Source organism: Penicillium cosmopolitanum, assembly GCF_028827165.1.
Source record: "Penicillium cosmopolitanum strain IBT 29677 chromosome Unknown utg000004l:1.0-4361866.0:1.0-4365735.0, whole genome shotgun sequence".
Lineage (NCBI taxonomy): Eukaryota > Fungi > Ascomycota > Eurotiomycetes > Eurotiales > Aspergillaceae > Penicillium > Penicillium cosmopolitanum.
In genome coordinates, this window is record NW_026622674.1 from 1,676,748 (window position 1) to 1,699,616 (window position 22,869).

The following is a 22,869-nucleotide window of genomic DNA, read 5'->3' on the forward strand; positions in this document are numbered from 1 at the left end:
ATAGGTAGTCTGTGTTACATTAGGTCCGATAGATGGTTTAAAAAGAAAAGGGAAGCAAAAATAGCAGAGCTTAAACGAATTGGAGAATAAATATCAAAGTAGAGACGGGTAAATGAACTTACTGGGAAAATACAGTTCCACATGCGATGAAGAATTCTTGACCACTGTGGTATTAGTCGAGAGCAAATATCACCTGTATACTTCTAGTTTTGGAACCTCCACCAGAGCCCCAGTAAGCTCAGAAGTCAAACCCGAGGAATCCTTCCGTATTAAAAGAGAACTGGATGCAATGGTTTGTTGCGATGTGGCAAGAAGAAATAAATGGGAGTGAATTTTCACTTAAACAAGCCGGGCCCAGTCACAACTAGAATTCGCAGCATGCTTTAGAGAACTCTTTATGTCCCTTCTCTTCACAGAAAGTACATTGTCTGATTCTGTTATCTTTTGGCTCAATATGGAGATGTTGGGAATCGGCGTCCTGGATTCCGGAATTAGTGACGACTCAGCTTGACTGCTGATAGGAGGTATGGAAGTCAGGAAACATATGGAACTTCCGAGGACTTGACCGGGCCTTTCAAAGTGAAATCTATTTCGAGATTTCGTGGGCTCAGACAACAAAAGTAAATATTGTCTCACGAGATTTCCAGATTCCTAATGTGCTTCGAGCACAATCCATAGCTTTGTGCATTGTCGACGGTCAGAGTGGAATGTCTGTGGCTCGACGATACCTAGTGTGCTAGGTATCTATGTTGTGTATGTATCACAAAAGGCCTGTGACACAATCATAGATGATAGCATAGAAGTGCGTATCTCTAATAGGATTCGGCGGTGCTGAACATGCCGTGGAGATTATATATCAGTCCGATTTAAACACCGACTTTCATAAGACTCCACGAGATTTGCCGCTCGATATAGCTTTATTTATACGCCGAGATATGTGCTTTGGTCAATTTCATTCCAAGGTTTCGAATTTTAGTTGTGGAAATCCTGTCATAAGGTACCTTTGTTGGTAGAATACTCCTGCTGTTCAACATGAAGCCATTTGTGACCATTATGCCTCCAGGGGTAAAATATGGACTGGTAAATAAATCCGCACAAAATCAGTCATAGGAAAGTTTGATTTCATTTCACAGGTGCGCAGAATCACTGGATTTTGATTTCGACTGCCGCAAGCATAGGCTTATCGGCAAAGGCTCCATTTCTCAAGCTACCGCACCTTGGTCGTCTGGACTTCGCAAAAACAGTGACCAGGCTTTGAGATTTAATAGAATAATGCCTTTTTATTCCGTATCAAGATGGGCAACTCTTTGACCTGAAACTTATGTACAGAGCTACGATTTCACCCCTTAAGCAAATATTTGAGGACGCTCGGCTCTTTGCCGAGAAACTAAATCTCTAATCGCATTAGGGCATGTATTTATGTGTAAAGAGGAAGAAAGAGTATTCAAAACCTTTCATTGTTCCCAAGATATAGCTACCCAGTGTGATAGACTAATAGACGTAAGCGGCCATACCGATGTTGCTAGGCGTAGAGCGTATGCTGGTAACCAACGAATGAAAATCCTTTATATAGCTCTCATAAGTACCCAGCACGGCAGGACAAGGTATCCCATACTTTTAACAGCTTGTCACCAAGCATTCAGCGTTAGAGCTTCTGGGGTACATGGTTCAACAGCATGGAGAATGAGATTGAGGTGATCCTATTCAAAATTCAACAAGCCGTTGAGAATTTCAGACCGTTTTGCAGAAACTATAATTGAACGATCTTTCCAGTTCGTTTCTAAGAAAAATGCGACGCTTCTCTCCACACGCTCTGGGGTACCGATGAAATGGGCTGGGCTTGTCTGTCCATCCACAACGTCGGATCTTTGTCAGCATAGGTAATAGCACAAGATCGGAAGTATTGCACAGGTAAAGGCATGACTTCAAGGCACAGCATACCTATGGTTGGCCAAAACTAGCGCTATTCTGCCCCTTCCAGACTCATCTACTGGTACCCTAAGGGCATCTTGATAGATCTTGATTGAAACGTGTATATAATCCTCGCCCCAATATTGAAATGCAACTCTTCTAAAACAAATGAATACAAATCTATGTTGATACTGATAGTGTATCTGTTGATACAAGATGTGCAATTCCTCATCCAGCTATAATGGGCGACCTCATGTTCGGTACATGGACCGAATTCAAAACTCACCGTGTACCCAGGTCTTTTGTGACACCCAAGCAACCATTAGGATACCCCGGACAAATTTGACCTTTCTGAGACAGGTAGAGCGATACTTCATGTTGATTAATTCCCTGAGGCGTCCCAATTGAGCTGCAAGAATGAACCTTCGAGTGCGCCGAGTCGCTGTGCGAGGTATATAGGTGTAGGTGCTATCGCAATCAAATAATACAACTAAGTGGAGGTCCTCCCAGCAAAAAGGATTCTACTTTAACTATATTCCAATGTTCTCCACGAGCCTACGGGACATAAAATAGATCTCCGTCCTGGGTGATGCGCCGAAGAGGTCCGATTTCCCGAAACGCACCTCTTTAGGCCTGATACCCCGCGAATGGTCTGAGCGCGATCAGATCACTACCATGCATCAATTTGCAGTCACCTCGCCCTTTTGTATCCGATACCTACTGTTTTCTACCAAGGTACCACGCCTGTGAACCATGCCCCGGGTCAACTCGAAGCAAACTATTGTACGTGCCGGGTGCGACAGTGACCTTTTTTCGGACTTCGCCTTTCGATCTTGCCATTTCATAATCACACCGGTCTCTGGGATTGATCGCCCATCTGAGACAAGATGGTATAGTTCGGGTGGTCGCGTACGACACACTAGTATCGATCAGGGGTGCGAGGAACTTGGTCAGTGTCAAGTGCCTGTGCTCAAAGCACATCCGAGTCTCTTGTCAGTGCGAGATACCGAAGTTACTAGTAGGTACCAAGGGTCTTATCAGTTCATGTCATTCACTTGGACTATGCTCAGTTTCCGAGAATTGCCAGTGTTCCTGCGGATATAGTCGTGTATCGGAGTTCCAGATATCCCGACTGGAGAAGTAATGGCGCCGCATCGCTTGTGAGGACTGTCCGACATGTTCGGAATGATCTTTATCGGACTCGGAGAGGAACTCATAATGAAAAGTAGCGATATACCATCCATATCATCCATTGAACCATTGGAAATGCCTGGGAAACCCTGGGAGGCCCTCGAAGGCCCCGCGATAAGGTGGCTCCATCCATTGGGCCCCGAGGTCTCATCCGTGAGACTGTGCGAATGTACTAGTAGTGCTTTGACATGATTCCATCCTGTGATAGCAGTTTTTATAACTCTACTACCACACATTTCACACAAATGACGGTAGATAGGCAATTGGCCTGGGGAAACATAGCGAATCAATAGCCCTTTGGCCATGAACTTAATTCTTCGCGTGCACTGGCAATATATAGAATGGAATAACTCTGGGTCTATCCTGGTATCAAAACTCCTTTTTTGGTCTTTCATACATCATGTCTCAATAAAACTACCTTATCCACGAGGGTTTAAAATTACTGGGCGCCGTAGCGAGCACGGTAATCCTTCAGGCGCTGAATCTCAGTGGCACCGATCTGGGCACCCAGCTTCTCGATAAGGTCGTTAAGACCAATGACCGCACGGATGGGGATGTTACCACCCAGATCACGCTGCGCGCAACCGATAGCGCTCTTGGACTCGGTATCATTGACCCGTTCCTCGCGGTCCAGCAGGACAACGACACCGGCAACGATTCCACCCTCCTTCTCGATGATACCGACGGCTTCGCGCAGGGCAGTGCCGGCAGTGATGACATCGTCAACGATGACCACGCGCTTGCCCTTCAGAGCGGCACCGACGATGTTTCCACCCTCGCCGTGGGCCTTGGCTTCCTTGCGGTTGAAGGAATAGCTCACGTTGTCCCAGGTACCTTGGGGAGATCCGGAGAGCGAGTCGCGCACAGCGAGCTCATTGGTGACGGCGGCACAAATGGGAATACCCTTGTAGGCGGGGCCGAAGATAATATCGAAGTTTGGCTTGGGGACACCGTCAGCGCCGGTGGTGACAAAGGGCTCCGAGGACAGGACGCTGGCGTAGGCGGCGGAGGTCGCACGAAGGAGAGGGGCGGTGTGCAGCAGGGAGGATGTGAAGAAGTAAGGAGACTCGCGGCCAGACTTCAGGACGTAAGTGCCGAAAGACAAGACATTGTTGGAGATCAACAGCGGCAGAAGGGAGGACTTGTAGTCCTGATCGGCGGAGGGAGGAGGGATGCTGGCGGCGGACATGGTGGGGGGGATTGGGTGAGATCGGTAATTAAGAGGATCGAGAAGGTGCACTCTGGGAGGAGAGAAGAGGCAGAGAGAACAAGGAGGGCAACTGGAAGTTGGAGGTTGGAGGGTTGAGGTTGGAGTATGTCAAGAGCGATAAGCGGACGCGAAGGGAAATTTTCCCCGGAACCCTTTTTTTCCCTTCAAGGAGGGGCAGGAGGGGCAGTTTGAGCATCAGAGCCCATTCTCCCAACACTGGCACAAAAAGGAGACATTAGAGTCAGGAGTCGGGATATTGAGATAGATTGAAATAGAAGAGAATTCATATTAGCAGAGCAACTCCCATCAAGAGTTGTCGTTGACCACAAAAGTTGCTTTTGGAGGGCACAGAACACGTGCCTCCGACCATCGGCCTCCCCCGCCAAATCCCAATCGATCGAAGAGTGTTTTCCCTTTTCCTTCACCTTCTCACCACCACCACATATCCTCCTCCCCCCCCTTTTGCTCTTTTTTATTCTTCCCCTTCCTTTTTTTGTCTGACCGTCCCCTCCTGTCAACAACCGAGCCGCGGGATTCATTTACAAGTCGGGATTCCTGGTGAATACCTGGTGTTTGCAAAAGACCCCCGCAGCAGGAACAGCCCATTTTAGCCCTCCCCTGGGTGTTGCTGACAGAGGAAATCGGTTAATTGTCGAGTTGTTGCTCTGTAAGATTTCCCCCACCCACTTCCACTTCCGATGGATGTCAAGATTTGAGCATTCGCGATCTGTGGATATTGGCCCCAGGTTCTTCTTTCACCAGATTGCTAACATTCCGAGAATTAGACTGAACCGATACAATGCATATTCGTGAGAAGATTGCGCAGAAAGAGGCTGCGGGGGAGCCGGGGATCTCCTTCGAGTTCTTTCCCCCTAAGACTGCACAGGGTGTGCAGAACCTTTACGACCGAATGGACCGAATGGCCAACCTGGGTCCTGGATTTATCGATATTACATGGGGTGCGGGTGGTCGTCTCTCGGAGCTGACCTGTGAAATGGTGGGCGTTGCTCAGTCTGTCTACGGACTGGAGACCTGCATGCATCTCACTTGTACCGATATGGGTCAGGAGAAGGTGGACCAAGCTCTCGCTGCGGCATACAAGGCCGGCTGCACCAACATTCTGGCACTCCGTGGTGACCCTCCTCGTGACAAGGAAACTTGGGAGGCTGCCGATGGTAATTTCCGATATGCAAAGGATCTTGTTAGCTATATTCGCCAGAAGTACGGTAACCACTTCGATATCGGTGTCGGTGGCTATCCCGAGGGAGCTGATGACAACGACGATGTGGATCAATTGATCGATCATTTGAAGGAAAAGGTGGACGCCGGAAGCTCTTTCATCATTACCCAGATGTTCTATGATGCCGAGAACTTTATCGAGTGGGTGAAGAAGTGCCGCGCCAAGGGTATCACCATTCCCATCATTCCCGGTATCATGCCTATCCAAACATACGCTTCCTTCATTCGTCGCTCCAATTGGACCAAGACTCGCGTGCCGCAACAGTGGATGGAGGCTCTCGAGCCAGTCAAAAATGACGATGCTGCTGTCCGAGACATCGGAAAACACCTCATCGCCGACATGTGCCGGAAGCTCATGGCCTCGGGTCTCAACCATCTGCACTTCTACACCATGAACCTCGCCCAGGCAACGAGATTGGTTCTTGAGGAACTAGGTCTCGCACCGTCTGACGATTCTCCAATTCAGCGCCCACTGCCATGGCGACCTTCTCTTGCCCTCGGCCGCAGAGGCGAAGACGTCCGACCTGTCTTCTGGCGTAACCGTAACTCCTCATATGTCGCCCGCACCCAGACATGGGACGAATATCCGAACGGCCGCTGGACCGATTCTCGCTCTCCTGCATTCGGTGAGCTCGATGCTTACGGTGTTGGACTGAAGGGTACAAATGAGCAGAACATCAAGTTGTGGGGCGAACCCAAGTCGATCAAGGATCTCTCTGACATCTTCATTCGCTTCCTGGAGGGCAAGTTGGAACGATTGCCCTGGAGTGACAGCCCTATCACAGCAGAGGCAAGCGATATCCATGATCTTCTGCTGAACGTCAACCGTCGTGGTTTCTTGACCATCAACTCGCAACCCTCTGTGAATGGTGTCAAATCATCCCACCCCGTGTACGGATGGGGACCCAAGAACGGTTTTGTCTACCAGAAGGCCTACTTGGAACTCATGGTGCCATCGGATTTGATCGACCAGCTCATCGCAAAGATTGAACAGAACGATGATCTCACGTACCACGCAACTCGGAAGAACGGCGATTTGAGAACCAACACTAACGACAGCCCCAACGCCTTGACTTGGGGTATCTTCGCTGGCCGAGAAATCATTCAGCCGACCATCGTCGAGACAATCAGTTTCCTCGCCTGGAAGGACGAAGCGTATGCTCTGGGTGATGAATGGGCGAAGTGTCACGATGCTGCAAGCCCCAGTCGCAAGTTGATCCAACAGGTCATGAACGACTGGTGGCTCGTCAACATCGTGGACAACGACTTCCACCGAACCAACGCCGTCTTTGATCTCTTCAACGATCTCGAGATCAAGGACTTTGCCGTCGAACTGCCAGGCAAGCCCGAAACCAACGGCACAGCCGAACTGAACGGCACTGCCGCCAAAAACTAAAATCACTTCCACTCAACCGGAAGAACGAAGAACCTATTCCCTTGACGTTATCCCCTTCGCAGGCTCGTGAATTCCCGAGCCATTGTCAACACTACCTCTACAAACTCTACCTAATTCAACATCACCTATCTCAACGATACTCAACGATTAACAAGCCCGAAACAAAACATCCAACACCATATCTCGGGCCCCCTCCCTGCAATGTGTCATGGCGTCACGATTGAAGACCTCTCAACGATTTCTTCCTGAGCGTTTCTTTTCCACTTTCAACATCCGACATTCTCCTTGTACCGATACCCCGTCTCTTTTAACAATGACGCTCCATCACTCGGAAAACTCTTCTCTATTATTTAAAAAAAAATCTTTTGATCCTTTGCAGGACCGGTGCCTGCCCCCTCGATACTGACACCGTCCTTCTTCTACAGAAGGGCGTGGGATTGTCTAGGGGCTGGGGGGATTAAAAGCAGAAGAATCCAAAATTCAACATATAATTTTTTCAGCTCCTTTTGAGCTATCTTTCTATCCTTCTTTCCTCTCACCTTCTCCTTCTCCTTTCCTCTCCTCTCTGCTTCGTTTGAAGTTTCTGATATAGAGACCACAGTCCGAATGGATAATTGAACCCCTACGGTCGTGGTCAGTTTCGATTTTTGCAAGCAGCGATCTCCTTTTTCCCTTATGGACTAGTCCGTCCCCCTTTCAATTCATCTCGATGCTTGGCGCTTACCTTCGGTCGATTCGGTTTTTATTTTTATTTCATTTTTTTCATTATTACTCTACATCGTTCTTCTTAAAAAGGGCCATTCAACACCCGAATGTCGGATTTCTTTTTCTTCCATGGGATTAGGGCTTAAGACTAAATTTAAATTGGTTAAGAGAAAAATAAATGCTTAACTGTCTGTCGTTTGCAACACTAAATCTCGAGTGCTTCGAATCATTTTTTTTTCTCTTTTATTGATTGTAGTAGACTTTCAAACACGAGATGGATCATGAGGATGGATCCCATCGCTTGCTGAAGGATCATAAGATAACGAGTTTGGAATTCTTTTTGTGAAATTCCTACCAAGCAATAGGCCTTTACAAGTATTCAGATTCTAGGGTAAATTAGAAACAAAGAGACTCCGAACCAGGACATGCTTTTAGATAATTTGCGGCTTCAGTTCTTGAAGTTCTGCCGACTCCAACTGCATTATGAATTGCGCGTATGGGGGGGTAATTAGCCCGTTCCCAAACCGCCGTAGGTATCTAATTGGAATCGAACTAAAGAAAGAAAGATAGCTGTATTGCATTTGCTGTATAATAATGGTTGTAACAGGCTAATGATAAAACAACTGCCTCTAGCACCCAAAGTAACCACCACACCACAGCATTAGGAAGGGAAGCCCACAACACCGCCTGACCTGACCTGAACTCCGTAACAATGAAAGCAGTTTAATACAAATAACGCTAGAACTGAAGGAATGATGATGGGTTGGTCATAGGGAAGACAAAAAAAAAAAAAAAACCAATCTAGCTTCCTTCGGGCAGAGGTAAAAATCAAAAGCCGGCCATTCACTTCAAGTTGTTTTTCACATTACCAAAGCACGACCGATACCTTGCACCGCCCAGGCAAATGGTTTGGCAAACCAAAGCATCCAGCTCCCAACAAGAAGAACGTAACTTGCCGCACGTCCAACGACCAATGCCCCGAACCCGAGGACAAAAAGGTACAGAACGGCCTGGAGTAGTTCCATCAAGAAACCACTGATGGCCTTGTCGTTTTTGGCCCGAGGCCATTTACCTGTTGCTTGGTAGTCTGAGATAACCCGATATACACGAGTGAAGACGCGGTAGCAGTGCCGAGCCATGTTGTAAACATTGTTTATCAGGACCTTTGCGTATTGGCTGTCGGTGCCGTTGTGAACGGCCTTGTGCATTTGAGTGATGGCCATGACGATGATTTCGAAAACCATAGAGAGGGCTAGGGCATTGGCGCCTTCTTTGATGGATTCGTTTTTATTTCCTGGATGCAGTCCCTCGCGCAAATCATCACAGACATCCGTGATGTTGGGGTGAAGGTATCTTTTGGTTTTGGAACCGGTTACCTGATGGCCATCCAATTCAGCGATCTCCTTCTCGTCGATAGGCTTGTCTGCGAGATTCTCCGGATTCGCACCTCCAGCCATTCTAGTTGCCCGTCGTAAGCGTGCCTCTTCCTTGAATCTCTCAAGTCTTTCTGCGCGTGCCAGTCTCTCGGCTATGAGACGCGGATCATCCGCCGAAGGAGACGTTTCTCTGGAAGACACCCTGGCCCTCTGTGGTGTTGGTGTTTTCTGGCGTGGAGGACTGCTCTGGCGAGGAAGTCTCGACTCACGGGGAGGAGTTATCTCTTGCGGAGGTCCTTTGTCGATAGAAACGCGCTTCGCGGCTGGAGAAGATCTTTTGGAAGGTGACGGCTTGGCGGAGCATGGTGGTGTGTCCTTCACCGAAGATAACGCCGACCTGAAAGACCTCTCGGACCGTGAGGATTCTGAATTGTCCCTGGACGGCGCCGAGGTTAGGGATACAGGAGATCCCTTGCGACTGCTGAAATAGAGAGACCCATTGGCATTGCGGAAGGACTCTGCTCTGTTACGCAGGGACTCGGTGCCATTGCGTAGAATTGTCGCCAGACTGTCGGTGGGAGACCTAACGATGCCGCCTGACCGTCCTAGTCCGGAGGTACGGATGAATCCACGGATGGAGCTTGCTGGTTGATTGCTGTTTTTTCTCTTGGTCGTTCTTGGCCTTGGTTTGATTTTCTTTCGACGGGGTATCTTCCAAATGAGTCTCTTTTGTGGGCGTTTCCTTGAACTGAGCGTCTTTGGAGGGTGTTTCTTTGGACGGGGTTCTTTTGGATGGAGTGGTTCGGGATTGGGCGTCTTTTTTCTGGGGGGGCTTGCTTGGATGTGGGAGACTCCTTCGGGTTGGGGATACTGCTCAGGGACGCTGTGGTTTTGGATGATGGTATTGATGGAGTTATCGATTTCGTCTGCGAGGCTCCTCCGGCTGGTCGCAACCCAGAAGGTGTGGAGACGACTTGAGCCTTTGCCCGGACGGCCTTCACGGCCTCGCCTGTGCCCGACTGGCCAGTACCACCGGGACGTCGCAACCCTTGGGTCTTGAGATTGAGGGACTTTTTCTCCGAGACCGAGGAAGGGAGCATTGTACGGGTGACAGTGGGTGTGATAATGAACACATCGTCTTCTCCGCGAATGTCTTCGGGATGCTCCTTCGCGCTCTCGAAACTCGGTCTCGGATGGGTATTTTCTTTGCTCGACCCTTGGGAGTCCGCTCTCTCGATCTCGTGATCCGAGCAATTGGGATCCTGACACAGGCTCTTGGATGACAGCTTCCAGCATTGGGCATGCTTCGAATTCTGAGAAATTTCTGTCCACTCTTCTTGAATGGCATTGGTCCCGGCCTCTGCTTTCTGCTGCTTCTGATACACAGCCGTCCGCGTCTCTTCCTTTGGCTTCTTCTTTCCTCCTATGGCGAGAGGGCGAGGTTGAAGATTTTCGGCCTCTTGAGCGGACGAAAATAGAAGAATTTCGTCTGGATTTTTGGCGCCGGGATTGATTTCCTTGCAGCCTAAAAAAAGAACCATCGTTCCCTGGACGTTTGTCTCGAGGTTTCGATGGAGAAGACTCTTCCCATATGGTGCTGATCCTGTTCTTGCCAATTTCTTCCGGGCTGTAATAGTTGTTTAGATGCGCCGGAGATAGGGAGTTTTGGGGCTGAGAAGATGTCGCTTGCTGTCGATCCGTTTCTGGTTGGGACTGAGATGGCCGACCATTGTAAGTCTTGAAGGTCTCTGTCCTTTGCTCCGGCTGTGGTTTTTGAGGTGGTTGTGAGCTGTTATCCCTTTCTGCAGACACATTGCGTGAGCTGGGAGCTGCACTGATATCAGATACTCGACCTCGACGACGTTCTCGTTTCTTCCGCTCTATGCTCTTCTGATATTCAGAAATTTGCTGAGTAGTCATAGTAGGTGGGTTCGGATCTTTCGCAGAAGGCATGTGAACAACAAATCTGTCCTCCCAGTCTGCCACTGATTCGCCCGGTGAGACTGGTGATATCGATGACTGAGAGTCTAAGCCTGATTTTGTGGTTTCGGATCTTCCTGGCGTCTGATAAGCGTTGGCGGAATCGTGATCGGTCCATTGTTTCTTGCTTTCTGGATTGACAGACAACTTTTGACGTCCACCATGCGCAGTATTTCTGTTGGCCGGCGGGCTCGGAATACCGGAGCGACGAGCGCGGTTAGCAGGCTTATCCTTATTCGGCTTCTTCGCATTTGAAGGATCCGGAGAGCCATTCTGGTCACTGTTTCTGGACCGAACATAGGATGACCTTTGAGACAACGGGGATGAGTCTTTCTCAAATCGATCCCTCAATCTTTTCCATGTGTGTTCTCGGCTGCGGTCTCCTGATTGAGTAGGCGGGCCCCCAGATCCACCGGAGGAAAAGGTTGTCGATGATGGTTTCGGGATTGCGGTAGGGCTGGGGGTTTGATTCCTCTGGTCCCTTCCCTTTTCAGAAAAAGTCTTCGGGACTGGGAGCTTGGTTGCTTTTGCTCTGTGAAACATCGTGTCCTCTGAACCTCTGGGCGATGTGGATTCAGCACGATTTTCAGAGAAGTGGTATCGGGAAGGAGAGTTTGCAGAGAGCTCGGTTGCGTAGTCGGCACGGTATGCCTGGTATTGGCCGTGGTTATGAGGTCGAGGTGAGAGGTTCACGAGATGTCCGTCAGGTAGTTCGACTCGGCTTTCGATCTCCATGATGGGCTTAGCAGAGTGGTAGCTAGTAGCTTAGACTTAGACTCCGAAGCCAGGATTGAACCTTTGTTTGGCCCATGCCGTGACAAAAAAGTAGATATCAGGTCTTGTCTTGGTGGTAGAGTGTATGCTAGGAACGAAAGATTGGCGGATATGAGTATGGTCGATGTTCATGCAGACAGGACAAGTGACAGACACAAAATAATCCGCGGGGTCATCTAGCCCAGTCCGGAGTTGAAGGTGATCGTGGTCTCAACGCGTAAGAATACGGTGCTCCCAATGGCTGGGATGGTATGTGATCCGCGATGAGGAATGCCAGCCCCCGCGCCGGAATGCCACCAGATAGAACCCGCCGCCATCTGGTATGACGGGCCGACCGATCGCAGGTTCCTCGTCAACTCGTAAAAATTGCATCATTGGCAATTATCATTGTCAGAGAAGTTACGATGACGGTGAAGATGGGTCATGAGGTGGTCGGCCAATTATAGCGCAAGCACGACTCAGGATGAAGTAGCCCACCAACATTGATCGATCAGCAGCAACACCCGGGAATTACAAGTCTTTGTTCTTGGTCGGCTTTTTTGAAAACGGTTGAATGTAAAGTGAGTTTGACATTCCCCAGAGTGGCAGTTTTGAGAAATCTTCCCGATGGGGATATCAAAACCCTCAACGATATCAAGATTAGAAGTGAATTAGGGCATGGACTATGCAGGGCGCACCCGGTTTTTGGTCATCATTGTCGAACGCATGGACATATTTCTCAGTCCATAATTATTGTGTATTAAATAGGCTGAAAAAGACATGATGTCATTTAAATGATATGCAATTCATGGATTCGTGTTTAGAATCGGCCCGTTTCTCGACGAGTCCCGAGACTACTTGAACCTGGCCTACTGCCTCCGCTCACAGAGGGACTATTAGACCCTGCCGCACTAATGCGCTTGAGTGGACTGGACGGCTTTTTCAAGGGGCTTGTGCCTTGTTCTCTGTAGAAAAAATCGCCATCCCTCTGGAGGCGACGGTCAAATGAAGTAGACGCTGACTTCCTTAAGGGTGAATTGGCGTGCGAGTACACCCCGAGGTTCCCTCCATCGCCTGTACTGGTCGTGGGTTGTCGAAATTGCGGCTGGCGCATACCCGTTCCCCCCGTTCGTACTAATGGAGACTGGTCACGCGATATAACGGGAGTCTGCATCGGTGGGCGAGATTGGAAGATGGATGGACCACCCGAGGCAGATGGAGCTGCGGGTCGCCGAGGAGAGAACCCTTCTGGGTCGACATGTCTGACATAGTTCGGGTTTGGACTAGTCTTAAATCCCCGGTTGATGATAAATGCTGGGGTGTAAGTATCGACCTCATTCGGCACGTCGGGAGTAGATTTGGCCGCATCGACATCGGCAAATTGAGTTCCAACATCTCTCATCAAAGGTCTGGTTCGGGGATGAACATATTTGTTATCGTATTCTTTCAAGACCTCCTTGTGTACCAATGCCGAGTCCTTTGCTTGTTGTGTATATGACACCGAAAGGAAGGACATTTGGACTGAGAGGAGGGCTGCAAGGAAGGCGGTGGTGACAATAGTCACGCTAGGTCGTTGATCAGACAGCTGGGTGGGTAGGAAAAGCATGTAGACAAGGACATGTCCAGGGCTGAATAGGCAGAAAAGCCGAGTGCTGATTGGCAAAGGATCCCACATTGCGACCTCCCATACATCTCTTTGCGCATCGGGGTGTGCTCTCGACTGGGCAGACTCGGTAGACATCGCGTTGGCCAAATATCGGAGAGGGGACGCGGTCATCGGACTCGAGTCAACTCGTACACGTTGGGCCGATGAAGTCGCCGGGGCCTGGTCTATGGGATTCTCAAACATGCGATAGTGTCGCTTGCGATAAAAGGTGTAGAAGGCGTTCAGTGCTGATGAAATGGCGAGGAAGGAGACAATGGATGATGCCTAGCAGAGTGAGAAATCACGCATTAGCTCGAATATTCTTACAAGGTCACAATATCAGTCGTAGACAAGATGCGCAACTCACCAACCAGCTCAGCCAAGGAACGCCCTCCTCTTCACCAAAAACATCGTCGATGGCTTTTCTGCCACTTGAGCGTGCATTTGCACGTGCCACAAGGAATACCACATTCAGCGTGATTCCAATGACTAGGCCCCAGTCCTTTTCCAGTTCATCCAAATCATAACCCTCGATCGTTTCAGATGCCCAAAGCAAAAAGTCCCAAGGGTTCAACCAGCTGCGGATGCGCTCCCCAAGCGGGCGACGACGTACAAGGCGAGGCATGGTTCGCGGGGGGGCGAAAATGGTGTTTCCAAGCAGGAGCTGTTCCTCAGCAGCTTCGCGTTAGATAGAGGGGCGAAACAAAGACATGCAGAGTGCAGTGCAAGCTGTTGGTTGGAGAAAGGACAATGCCACCCGTTGAAAGTAAACAAAATTGCATCAGCTTACGTAACCCCGGTACAGCTCCTCCGCGATAGCGATTAGCGGACAACCTCACCAGCTGGAGCCCCGACTTAGCAGAGGTCTGCGCCTAAATCCTGTTTGAACCTCGGCGTCGAGCTCTTGTTAGTCTTTTATACGCTGTTCATTCTTCTCAACACACATCATGGCTGCCGCCGCCGCGTCTACATACAAGGTACTTGACACTTGGTGCCTCCAACCCCTCCGATAACGTTGCTAAATGGTTACGACTCCAGGACCGGCAATTCCTCGCCGTCATTGGCGATGAAGAGTAAGTCCCTTTCATCTAAATAACTCACCACCGGTTCTCTCTCGAACCCATGTTGACCTCCGAGTTCTAGTTCCGTGACTGGCCTCCTTCTCGCTGGTATCGGGGTATGTCTCCGCTCCATCCAAAGCCTCTCAATAACTCAGAAAGCCCAGGAACTAACATGTATTCGTTATCTCTACAGCACGTAACCGATCCCCCCCGATGCCCAGCGCAACTTTCTGGTCGTCGATGCCAAGACAGAGAACTCCGAGATTGAGCGGGCATTCAAGAGCTTCACCGAGGAACGAAAGGACATCGCTGTAGTCCTGATCAACCAACATGTCAGCCCAACACCTCACCTCCTGCCTCAACCCAACTCGTGGGATACTGACCCTTGTCTCCAGATTGCTGAGCGTATTCGTCACAGCGTGGATACCTTTACCGACCCATTCCCGCCGTCCTCGAAATACCCAGCAAAGATCACCCCTACGACCCCGAGAAAGATAGCGTGCTGAAGCGTGTTCGGCGGTTGTTTGGCGAGTAAGCTCGCACAATGTGTTTATTCGATCTTGCGCGCTTGGTCGCCAAGAGGGTGTCTGATTTTACGTGTTTCGATATAACTTGTTTCGTGTCAAAATATTCCGGTGATATCATTAGTTTCGGGCTTCCTACACCAACTGCAAGAACTGGGAATAACGGGGTGTGACCAGAAGTTCTAGAGGGGAGATACCCAGCATGTCTGAAAATGCATATACAACCGTGACCTCAATATATCCGGGTCCTGATCTACATCTCTGGCTTGTCGTAGAGTTAGAGTTTCCCATACTACTACTAGTGCTAGGTAGACATAGTAGTAGTTTACATAACTAAGTAAGCTAGAACATCGCCGTGGGGAAAAGACCGATATTACATGTTCATTTGGCCATGAGTTGTATATGAGTTCGGAGCTCAACCGAAAATAATGCGAAGTAAAGATAAAACATAATGTATAGCTAAAGACAGTGGGGCTTGGAAGACGTTGGGAATCGCATCAAATAATAACGAAATGAGCAATAGTCGTAAGGAAACATGGACGGGGGCGTTTCTGGCATGGGAAGGTTGAGGCGGGTCCTGGTGGTTTATTGAACAGACAAGAGGCCACCCTACAGGTGGATGCAATTACGAGACCCGAGCAGATCTATCGTGAGATCAAAAATGGAACTGGATGTCATCAGCCTTCAAGCAGGTGATTTTCTTCTGGTCCTTGGTGTAGACATCGGCCAAGACCGAGTAGAATCCCTGAAGTATATTCGTTAGCAGTGCTTCGCTGGTTGCCCAATCTTCAGTTGTTACTCACAGGGGGAATCGCTTGCGGTAGCTTCACATCCTTGGTCAGGGTCATGGGACCTTTCTCCAGAGGACATTTCAGGTCAACTTCTTTAATTTGTTCACAGAGGTCGACAGTCTGCGAGATAAGTGTTATGAGACCCCATTTAACGACTAGGGCCACCGTGGCGCCCTCCTCGATAGTTTCGGACAGTACACCACTGGCAGTGATGGTAAGAGTTGCACCCCTGTAGTGAAAGAAGTATGTAGTTAGCCAGATGTACTATGTCAGGGCATAGTTTTCAAGGTTGACGTACGGCTTAGGAGGGTTGGGGTCCAAATCAACTGATTTGATTTCCAGGATATTACCAGCCGGGTTCTCGCAGTAGTTCAGGGGTTGTCCCCCTTGACGGGGAAATCCTGAGTGGTATCGACCTTGAGGGTGGCCTGTGTGGGGTCAAAGAGTGACGGGAGGGGAAGCCGCCGAGACGAGCGGAGAAGCAAGAAGCAGGGTGGCAACTGATAAGAACTTCATGTTGGCGATGGCGGCTCGTGGGTAGCCGTGACAGTACAAAGTCGATCAAGAATATGTGTGGTTCGGGCTCTGAGTGTGTTCGGTACTCAGAGAAAGAGGTTGAGCAGGGAAATAGAGCGGGTTGGAGATTGGAGATGCAGGTCGAAGTCAAGGCTGGGGGAGTCACTTGATGACGACTGGATCACGTGCACTCCGTTTCAGGTATAGATCGCTTGGCGCCTTCCAAGGTTTGTCGTACCTTGCAGATGCAGTGTTGACTACTAGTGTACTTAAATGGGCATATGTATAGTCTGTTAATTCTATGATAAAATAGTATGCCTTTTGTCAAATCCTTGGAAGTGTCCTAACTTCACCAGTCCATCCCCATATGCAACCCAATGAGCATGTTGACCCACCCTTCGCCGATTGTTTATCAGTGATCCGCAGTAGTGGGCCAACCACTGTAGTAGGCTTTCAGGTTGATTATTTTTAATCGCATCTTCTTCGCCTGAGATTGAAAGGGTACAGATTCAAGGGAATAGTTCAAGCATGAATTGCAATTTTATCTTTATTCAACATCCACGCTTTATTCGACACCTCAGACCCGTGGACTCGAAGTATCGTGATATATTCAAGGCTCTACTACTAACTACTACTAACTAGTAGTAACTTGAACTATCAGCTTGAGCTTCTGAGATTATCTCAACTCACAGTATAGGACTGCCCACTGGAAGGTGGTAAATGGCATAGAAGTGCTCTTACCAGTTCATAGGTTTACTAATCCTCAAGCTTCATGTTGAATCCAATTGAAGTACTGGGTAAATCATTCAATGGCAACGGAGGTCGTGCATTGCCTACACCCCGACGTTAAATGACAGCAAACCAAACACCAAAACATCTACATTCTCCATTTTAGGGGGGGGGGGGGACTTTCGTATTCAACTGCGGTCCCCCGACTGTCCATCTTGGTTCCACGAACATTCATGAGCTTCCCCGTATAATTCGATCCTTTGGCGACACCGAATAACCTCAAATGAACCGTCATTTCCCGCAACGACTTCCTTTGACTATTGCCATAAATGAAAGCCTGGTTATAATTAACTTTTGGACAGCTCACTTCACCTGACTTCCTTTATCAAAATTTCGATTATCCAAGTCTGATGCTATTTGTCTTTAAAGCCCATATGCTAAGCGACGAAAGATACCGCAAGTCAAAGTTGGCGTGCTTAAGATGACGCTAGACTTTCTTGGGTAGCTTTTAGAGAAGTCCTTCGCTATCATGATTTCTTGTGTTTGGGATGTGTTTTCGGTGTGGAGGGCTGCTAAATGGACCACCCTTTTTGCTAAATGGACCATGGGCCCTTCTGAATCCAGATTAGTATGTAATCTCCATATAACTTTGGTTCCACTTAATCTACCTCGATAGCGCTGCAACGATTTCTAGTCCCTTGTTGACCTCTCTAGTCTCCGACTTTCTATGGCAATATATTCTATCCTGTATAGGTACTGGTCTGATATTAGTAATTTAGAAGACAGTAACTAACTAATAGTAGGAAATAGACAATTGGAAACAATTCTAGTGTCAATATTCAAATTTGTATGGAGATTACATACTAATCTGGATTCAGAAGGGCCCATGGTCCATTTGGAAAAAAGGGTGGTCCATTTAGCAGCCCTCTCGGTGTGACTCGTCATAGGAAATTCGCCATAGAAGACTGGCCTAACGCCGACTCCTGTACACAGACCCACATGTCTCATTCCCCATTGAGGTTTTGCAGACTCACTGGAACACGGCGGAGATCTCTCACAAGAGCAGATTTATACGAGCTATGACGCAGACAACATACAGTGGAGGGTGGTAATAATTGTCTGCTTCTTGATTTTCCCCGGTTATTTGGATAGCTGGATGCTATAGCTTTGATAGCTAGAGAGCCGTAGGTCGGAATTTAGTTTACAAGGAGGGCCAGGACCTTCAGCCACAAACGCCACCTCCAAGAAATCGAATGGAACCAGGTTGCATTGAAAACTTATACAATAATATCTATTTGTATCATTGGGGGCCATCGCTAAAATTGACAGAACGAAAACAGCAAACGGGCGTACTTCAATTTATTGAGAATTATCATCCATTCATTGGGAATACCACATCACTCGCAGAGAAATGACATTAGACTCCAGAGAAGATACTTACAAGAAAAAAATTATGACGTAGTGAAGAAAAGAAGCGTTGAGACTACTCCGTACACTAACGATGTGGCTGTTTAAACCTTGAACAGCGTACTCCGTAGCAATGGCTAAGCGATCGACGACCGTTCAAAATTGATAAAAATAAGAACAGGGGTGAACCTATCAGACAGGACGGCCTTTTTACCAGAATATTTGTTGACCCAAGCCACTCCACTCCACCCCATATCGTATATCGTTATAGGTCAACCCTGAAGACATTGTGGGTCGGGCACCGAAGAACGACCCTGACACTAAACCTCCTCAGGAATGGATTTGCTCAGTCCTCTCGATCAGCCCGGTAGCTCTCCGGTGCATTCGGCCCTAGTTTCAGATGCTCCAGTCGCATGGGGAAATTCACGGGATGGTCAATCCGGTTGAACCCAGTACCAGTTTTTTCTTTCAAGTTGGGTTGACCCTCTCTCTTCGTTTTGTCTCTCAGACATAGCCCCTGTCTCTAAATTCGCTGGGGTAACGGAACCGATGATGAACCACAAGGAAGAATACCGACTCTCATATGTTCCGCTGGAGGATGAGCGTCACAATTACCGACAGTCTCGACAGAGGCCGCTGTCCTCTGCAGAGCAGGTCCTTCTTCAATCGAATACAAAGGGATTCTGGGGTTCAAGCTGGACCTTTGAAATTATAGGATCTATAATTTCCATTGCATTTTTGGTTGGAATCATTGTGGTTCTCTTCAAGTATGATGGACAACCAATGCCTGACTGGCCTTATGGCATAACACTCAACGCCCTGATCTCGGTGCTCAGCACGGTCATGAAAGCTTCGATGGCATTTGTCTTGACAGAATGCTTGGCTCAATTAAAATGGTCTTGGTTCCACAGTGGAAACAAGTTGAGTGACCTTGCGCTTCTGGATGCAGCCAGCCGTGGCGTTGCGGGTGCTTTTTTTGTTTTATTTCGCTTCTTACCGCGGTGAGTTCATGACCCAAGACCGTTCAGCCTCTCGTACTGACAAATATTAGCCATCTTGTCACTTTCGGATGTCTGGTTCTAGTCATGGCCGCTGCCACAGACCCATTCGTCCAACAGGTAATGGCCGTGAAAGAACGATCTGTTCACGCCCCCGGACAAGCATCCATCCAAGTCTGCAATTCGAGCCTCTACACGGATTACGGCGAGGGTCCTTCTCCTGGAATGAACAAGGTCCTCCTGGGAACTTCAGGCGCTATTTACTCGGGTATCTTTCAAACTCAAACTCCAAACAGCAAATCCATCATGATGGAATGCCCAACAGGAAACTGCACATTCCCCACATACCAATCCCTCGGGTTTTGCAGCAAATGCGCCAACATCACCGACTCTCTCAAGACATCCCCATCTTCCAACTCGATGACGGGTGAAACCAAATTCAAACTGCCAAACGGATTCGAGTTTACTACTTCGCTAAACATGCCCTACCTGATAAACTCCACAGCACTACGACCCCTCGTGAAACTAGACACGGAGGGCATGGCAACAATCGTTAATTTCACCGCCATCGCTGGACAAGGATACGGCGGTTCAATCAGCGCAACTGAATGTGCTCTTTACTTCTGCGTTAACACTTACGAGGCTTCCGTCCGCCAGGGAAAATTCGTCGAAACCACAACCGCTATATCAACAACCTCCAATGCCTCGTCAAATCCGATGGATAGCTTAATAGACGTGACTCTAACTCCTGAAATTTGCTATTCCAATGGCACCCGACACGAAAAGCCATACAAAAAGGGATCTAATTGCACATTTGCGGTAAATGCATTCAGCAAGCTCGCGATGGCCAATTCCCTAAAACCACTGCTAAAAGGCAAAGCGTCACGATTTATGAGCAACCGACCTGATTACTCATCCGATACTATCGAAGCCCTCTACGGCATGCAGGGGAACTACACGGACATCAATTCAGTCTTTCAATCGCTCGCCTCGTCATTGACCGTCAACGCACGATCGAAAGTTTGCGCTGCGCCTGTGAATGGAACGGCCTGGACCGATCAATCGTATGTGCGCGTTCGGTGGGAGTGGCTGATCTTGCCTGGTGGCTTGGTTGCGCTCAGCTTGGTGTTCATGATCATTACGATCATCCACACGCGGAACCAGTATATTTGGAAATCGAGCCCTTTGGCGCTTCTATTTTCTGATTTGCAGGTTGATGCGGCTAGTACCCTGAAGCCGGATCCGACTCTCAAAGGGATGGAAACTACATCGAGGAATATGCAGGTTTGGTTAGAAACGACTGCGGATGGGGTTCGATTGAAAGCTGTTCAGGACTGATGTGCGAGGTGAAGCCTGGCAAGATGTAACTATATTGTACATATATTGGAAATATTTTCTTCTTTGATCAAATCTTACGGTTTCATACGCTTCATTGCATTTTGTCTGCTCACCTTACAGGCAGGCTTAGTGAGTACTGGCCAAAATTTGTAATTAAAAATGAAAATAACCCACTTTGATATACAGTTGGCTTGCTCTCTGCCGGCCAATTGCTATGAACTTGAATGCCCTTCCATGCTTGCTTATTTGATGATGCTGTCTTATTTACTGGGAGTGAAATTGGCGCTATGGCATTGGCGGCCACTCCTTTTTTCTTACTCAGCGAGGCCAATAACTATCTCCTTTTTGTGGGGTAATCTTTCTTCACTTATACTCGTTATTTACTCTGCTCAACGCATCACAATACAGTATATGCTTGCTACACAAATGAAACGGTGATGATCAAGTTTGAAAATGGAGCAAAAAAAACCAAGAAGGAAATGGGAGAATCAAATTTTCGTATGCCTTTATGGTGACGTTAGTTCCCGCAGAATGTCAACATGCAGCCAGTGGATACAGGTGTTAAGAACCCCAAACCCCTAGTTACTGCAAGCCACTTCCTCTCTTAGCCTGCTTAGTTATCCATACGACTCTGCAGAGAAAACTACACAGTGGACAGTGCAAATATGCAACCCCAATCCCTGCAGGCCTCGGGGGGGGCCAAAATGAATTGGGCTATCACGCCATTTGCACAGAATTTGCCAAATCAGTAGGATACCGTAAATTCCACCAACACAGCACATCGAGATTTATGCAACACGCTTAGAGGTGTATCGAGCTCAAACCCAACAGAACCATGTTAAAAAATGTCGCAAAATAATCGCCGCAAGGGCCACATCCCAGGGACCCTAGTCTTAAACTGGAAATCCGGAGAGGCACCTAACGGCAAATCATCGACCAGAAGACCCATGACTGCCTGCGAGGCATGTCGCACAGCTAAAGTCAAATGCGATGCACAACGAGATTGCAGTCGCTGTAAATTGCGCGGCTTGGGGTGTCGCTATATCACCCGTGGCTCGGTAGCGAACAATGAGCCCAGGCTGGATTTTGCGGGTTGTAGCCAAGCAAGCCCCGTACAAGAAGCAGTTCATGGGCTTTCTGACCCCTCCAGCAACATTGATTCTGGGTTCCTGGATGACCTGTCTTTACACAATGCGTCGAAGGCAATGGAATGGGGGGAAGATGCGTTCAATAAAGCCCTTGAACAGTTCGACTGGGTATTTCCCGATGACAACATAGATGTAAGATCTCCGGATGGCCTTCACAATTACATCGTTTGACTTGAAATTTATACTTACCGAATTGAAGACATCTGATCTGCATAGGGAGAATCTTCTGGAGGACCCGATCTGTATTCCCGAAAATTACGATCAAAGTCCGAATACTTTAGCTCTCCCCGACTTAGTCTCGCTGCCTTCAGTATCAAGTCACGAAAATACCTCGGCGTGCCAGTGTAGGATGGATCTTATCGCGCATGTGCCACTTTTAGAAGACATCATGCAAGAAAAGCCCAAGCCACGCTTAGATGCAATGCTCAAAGTCACCGAGGATGTCACTGCGAGCTGCCAGTCTGCCATCAACTGCAAACGATGCAAGATCGGGCCTGTGGATCTTGTTTGTATTGTGACAGTGTTCCAGCAAACCGCTGCATGCTTCGATCACATTGCGAAGTCAAGCCTCGATGGCAGTATGAAAGTCGGCGTCGGCAGCTATGAGGTTTCTCTGACGGACGATATTACGTTCAAGCGCATGCTGGTCATGAACCATATCAAGCAAGCCAACACATTATTGGATTCAATGAACATCTTCTGCCAAAATCTGTGCTTGTCGCAAGATGGTCTGCCGCGCAACGTGATGAATCGCTCTCCAGCCTGCCTCAACCAACTCAATTTGAATTATGTCAGGGAGGTTACTACAAATTTCCGGACTTTCTTTCGGTTGATAACAGACGTGTTTGAAGAGTGAAAATGGCGTCATATTTGTCGATTTAAGAGAAAATATATGTAAGGACACTGGGGGTGAGAGTATTCGATGGCTGGACTATTCAATCTTTTTTGCAT

General features: G+C 48.4%; 8 protein-coding genes across 8 annotated transcripts; 4 read left to right on the top strand and 4 right to left on the bottom strand.

The window, feature by feature from the left end:
• Positions 1 to 3,541: 3,541 nt before the first annotated feature.
• On the bottom strand, positions 3,542 to 4,291 carry N7509_002051 (orotate phosphoribosyltransferase; the record flags this gene model as incomplete). The annotated part of the gene is made up of 1 exon (XM_056626688.1): positions 3,542 to 4,291. One exon carries the CDS (start codon positions 4,289 to 4,291, stop codon positions 3,542 to 3,544), a length of 750 nt encoding a protein of 249 aa, XP_056492483.1.
• An 820-nt stretch (positions 4,292 to 5,111) lies between these two features.
• Positions 5,112 to 6,947, top strand: N7509_002052 (methylenetetrahydrofolate reductase (NAD(P)H) MET13; the record flags this gene model as incomplete). Its single annotated transcript, XM_056626689.1, has 1 exon — positions 5,112 to 6,947. One exon carries the CDS (start codon positions 5,112 to 5,114, stop codon positions 6,945 to 6,947), a length of 1,836 nt encoding a protein of 611 aa, XP_056492484.1.
• Positions 6,948 to 8,512: 1,565 nt separating this feature from the next.
• N7509_002053 (putative NTP binding protein) lies at positions 8,513 to 11,743 on the bottom strand (the record flags this gene model as incomplete). The annotated part of the gene is given in 3 exon segments (XM_056626690.1): positions 8,513 to 9,672; positions 9,900 to 10,553; positions 10,567 to 11,743. The coding sequence occupies 3 exon segments, from the start codon at positions 11,741 to 11,743 to the stop codon at positions 8,513 to 8,515; spliced, it is 2,991 nt and encodes a 996-aa protein (XP_056492485.1).
• Positions 11,744 to 12,581: 838 nt separating this feature from the next.
• On the bottom strand, positions 12,582 to 14,031 carry N7509_002054 (Nur1/Mug154 family protein; the record flags this gene model as incomplete). The annotated part of the gene is made up of 2 exons (XM_056626691.1): positions 12,582 to 13,691; positions 13,774 to 14,031. 2 exons carry the CDS (start codon positions 14,029 to 14,031, stop codon positions 12,582 to 12,584), a joined length of 1,368 nt encoding a protein of 455 aa, XP_056492486.1.
• A 322-nt stretch (positions 14,032 to 14,353) lies between these two features.
• Positions 14,354 to 14,973, top strand: N7509_002055 (H(+)-transporting V1 sector ATPase subunit F; the record flags this gene model as incomplete). The annotated part of the gene is made up of 4 exons (XM_056626692.1): positions 14,354 to 14,383; positions 14,445 to 14,479; positions 14,550 to 14,583; positions 14,689 to 14,973. The coding sequence occupies 4 exons, from the start codon at positions 14,354 to 14,356 to the stop codon at positions 14,971 to 14,973; spliced, it is 384 nt and encodes a 127-aa protein (XP_056492487.1).
• A 673-nt stretch (positions 14,974 to 15,646) lies between these two features.
• Positions 15,647 to 16,298, bottom strand: N7509_002056 (ML domain-containing protein; the record flags this gene model as incomplete). Its single annotated transcript, XM_056626693.1, has 4 exons — positions 15,647 to 15,736; positions 15,795 to 16,011; positions 16,081 to 16,142; positions 16,233 to 16,298. 4 exons carry the CDS (start codon positions 16,296 to 16,298, stop codon positions 15,647 to 15,649), a joined length of 435 nt encoding a protein of 144 aa, XP_056492488.1.
• Positions 16,299 to 18,983: 2,685 nt separating this feature from the next.
• N7509_002057 (DUF3176 domain-containing protein) lies at positions 18,984 to 20,770 on the top strand (the record flags this gene model as incomplete). The annotated part of the gene is made up of 2 exons (XM_056626694.1): positions 18,984 to 19,435; positions 19,486 to 20,770. The coding sequence occupies 2 exons, from the start codon at positions 18,984 to 18,986 to the stop codon at positions 20,768 to 20,770; spliced, it is 1,737 nt and encodes a 578-aa protein (XP_056492489.1).
• Positions 20,771 to 21,615: 845 nt separating this feature from the next.
• N7509_002058 (Zn(II)2Cys6 transcription factor domain-containing protein) lies at positions 21,616 to 22,774 on the top strand (the record flags this gene model as incomplete). The annotated part of the gene is made up of 2 exons (XM_056626695.1): positions 21,616 to 22,050; positions 22,118 to 22,774. The coding sequence occupies 2 exons, from the start codon at positions 21,616 to 21,618 to the stop codon at positions 22,772 to 22,774; spliced, it is 1,092 nt and encodes a 363-aa protein (XP_056492490.1).
• Between the last annotated feature and the right edge of the window lie 95 nt (positions 22,775 to 22,869).